We start from the raw sequence: 2,887 nt of genomic DNA on the forward strand, positions 1-2,887 counted from the left end.
CACGCTGGCTTTGAAGCCTGCTTAAGATTCTCCCTCTACCCTTCTACCCCCTAAAAAAAAAAAAAAAAAAAACCCAATTCAGAATCAACAAGAAATTGATAAAGTAATGCACAAGTGCTAATAAAAAAACTCCTATATGGGCAAAAAGCACCATAAGCTAAGTCAATATACAAATAAAATTGAAAGAATATTTGCGGCCAGTAGCTCAAATAGGTTAATCTACTTAATGTAAAACAGCTCTTAAAACTGACATTAAAAAAGGGGGGGGGGGGACAGTGAATAAAAGCAGCTCTTAAAGCATTGGAATTCATTCAAAATACTATGAATGTAAAATAAAACTATACTAAAATCTCATTTCTCACCTCTCAGATGGGCAAACACTCTCAGATTTTCCCAACACCCTTTGTTGGTGACATGTGTACAACAATTGCTCTCACACATGGCTGTTGGGAATGCAAAGCAGGGCAGCAGCCAAGGGGAAGATTTGACACTATTTAACCAAACCACAAATGCATTTACCTTTTGATCCAGCAACTGTACTGTTAGGAATAAGCCCAAAACTATACCTCAAAGGATAAAAAAAGCAAAGACAAAAATGAAAAACAGAACAAGACGAAAAACCTCCAAAACCACAATCGGCATAGGACCATATGACAACGGCATTGTTTCCAACAGCAAAATATTGAAACAGCCAAAATGTCCATGCTGAGAAGTCTTGTTGAATAAAATATGCTATATCTAAAAAAATGAAAACCATGCATGTGTGAAAAGGAGTGAAAGCCATCTGCATACCCGCAAGGGAATACTTTTTTTTTTTTTTGAGTGAACCCAGGCAATTTTATTACTTTATCCCTGAACCTCAGTTTCCTCATCAGTAAGATGGGGATAAAGGCACCTATTTCATAATTACTAACTACATTAATGCAAGGGAAACACAGTAGTACGTACCTGGCACATACTAAGCACTCAGCAAATTCAGCTATTATTTATATATGCTGATGTCTTCAAACAGGGATGGAATCTTAATACAGAAAACAGGAGGTGTCAGCCACTCATATGTCCTCTTGGCTTCTGAAACATGAGCTCCCTGACCCCAGTTCATCCAAGCACATGGGCATAGTTTTCCTTAATCTCTGCAGAGGTGTGATTTGAGACAGTTGTCAGATGGCTTCCAACTGCATAACTGAATAATAAAAGCAATTTTGGCTGTTTTGAAGGACTAGACAGTAGACTTTAATCTTCAAACTTGATGGACTTGGAAGCATTCCGGTCAATATAAAAGATTTTGTCTGGAGCAGAGGAGAAGCTGAGGCCAGCACCACGCTTGTACTTCCAGCTCATGGCCCGGTCATAGTCCTGCTGTTTGGGCCTTCCAAATGTGTTAGAGGGGCGGCTGAATGAAGGGGACACATTTTTAAAGCCACCCATAAGTTTGAGAAATTTCAATTTCTGTTCCTCGTTTTCAAAACCAGCAGTATCCCACTGGCCAAACTGAGTTCCTGTCCACTTCTTTGGTTCAGAAACTTCTGTTTTGCCTGACTCACGATCGATCTCTTCTTGCAAGGCCTTTCGCCTCACCTGGTCTATGTGCGCCTCATCCATGTTGCCTTTCTTTTCCAACACCACCTCTAAGTCTGTGTCAGGCTCCTCTTCCCAAGATTCTCCCACTACTCTGCTCTCTTTCCCCTTCTTTTTATTCCTCTTCAGAGCTGGTTCCTCAATCCCTGGCTGCTCTGTCTTTTTCTTGGACTTCATTTTCTTCTTGGCAGGGGGTTTGGGGTTATGTCCTATTGGGATATATTCTGGAGCCTCAATTTTGACTGGCTTTTTACTTCCTTTCCTAGGGCTTCTCTCTACAGACTTAGAGCACTCAAGGTGCCCTAGGGAAGTATCTCCCTTCTGGTGGATTTTCTTTTTCTTCTTCATCTTCACATTGCATTCTCTGGGGCTCCCCTGCTTTTGTTTCTGCCCTGAGGTTGTCTGCTCCTCGCCATCCTTCCCCACTGAACAAGTGTATATAGAGCACCCCCAGACTCACAGAACCAAGGGTCCTTGGCTGAGGAGGCTGTAGCCTCCTGGGTCTTTTTCTCCTTCTTGTGCTTTTTGGGTTTCTTGCCAACTCTGGTCACCTCCTCGTCCTCTTTGGGGTCTGGGGAGGTCTTTACTCTTGAGGCAGGGGGCATGGCCAGAGGCCGTAAGGACTTTCTCTTCTTTTTCTTCTCCCCACCTTGAAACTCAGATGAACCAAGAGCCTGCTTCCTGGAGCTAGACAACTTCCCTGTCCGTCCAGCACGTAACACAGTCTCAGGTTCTAGGCACTCCTCACAGAGGGTGCTGGGGCCCTTCTTTTTCTTCTTTTTCTTCACTAGAGGCATCTCAGATGCCTGCTCTAGGACCACACTCTTTGAAGGGGATGTGGCTCTTGTGGAACAGATCTCACTGAAATAAGTATGACTGTTTAAAACTGAGTATTGAGTCTCTGGTTCTTTGACCACCTTCTTCTTTTTCTTCTTTTTCTCTGGGAGCCCAAGGCCAGGTCTCCTTTGTGGGTTTTGGTGATCATTTCCGTAGGCCAATCTTCCCCGCCTCCATGTGAAAGCTCAATGGAATACTTTTTAAGGATATACTGTTAAGTGATACAAAATGTATTGTGTATTTTTTTTGCACTTCACATTTCTCTTTATTAACATTTATCCATTACATCTGGCCTAGGGTTCAGTCTATGAGATCTGCTGACTCGGACTTCCCCAGGCCTCACCATATACTGTGCATTTTGAGCAAAGAAGGAGATTAAGCATATATAGATACAGATATGTGTGTATACATGAATATGTATTTGTTTACTTTTTCAAAAAGAAATCCAGGAAAAACACAAGAGAAATTAATG

At 42.2% G+C, this 2,887-nt stretch overlaps 1 protein-coding gene across 1 annotated transcript; it reads right to left on the minus strand.

The window, feature by feature from the left end:
- Positions 1 to 928: 928 nt before the first annotated feature.
- Positions 929 to 2,583, minus strand: LOC112924755 (lysine-rich nucleolar protein 1-like). Its single transcript, XM_026005203.2, is given in 3 exon segments — positions 929 to 2,018; positions 2,021 to 2,531; positions 2,534 to 2,583. Coding segments are annotated over 3 exon segments (1,326 nt in total). The 5' UTR covers positions 2,564 to 2,583; the 3' UTR covers positions 929 to 1,233.
- Between the last annotated feature and the right edge of the window lie 304 nt (positions 2,584 to 2,887).

Source organism: Vulpes vulpes, chromosome 12 (assembly GCF_048418805.1).
Source record: "Vulpes vulpes isolate BD-2025 chromosome 12, VulVul3, whole genome shotgun sequence".
Taxonomy (NCBI): Eukaryota; Metazoa; Chordata; class Mammalia; order Carnivora; family Canidae; genus Vulpes; species Vulpes vulpes.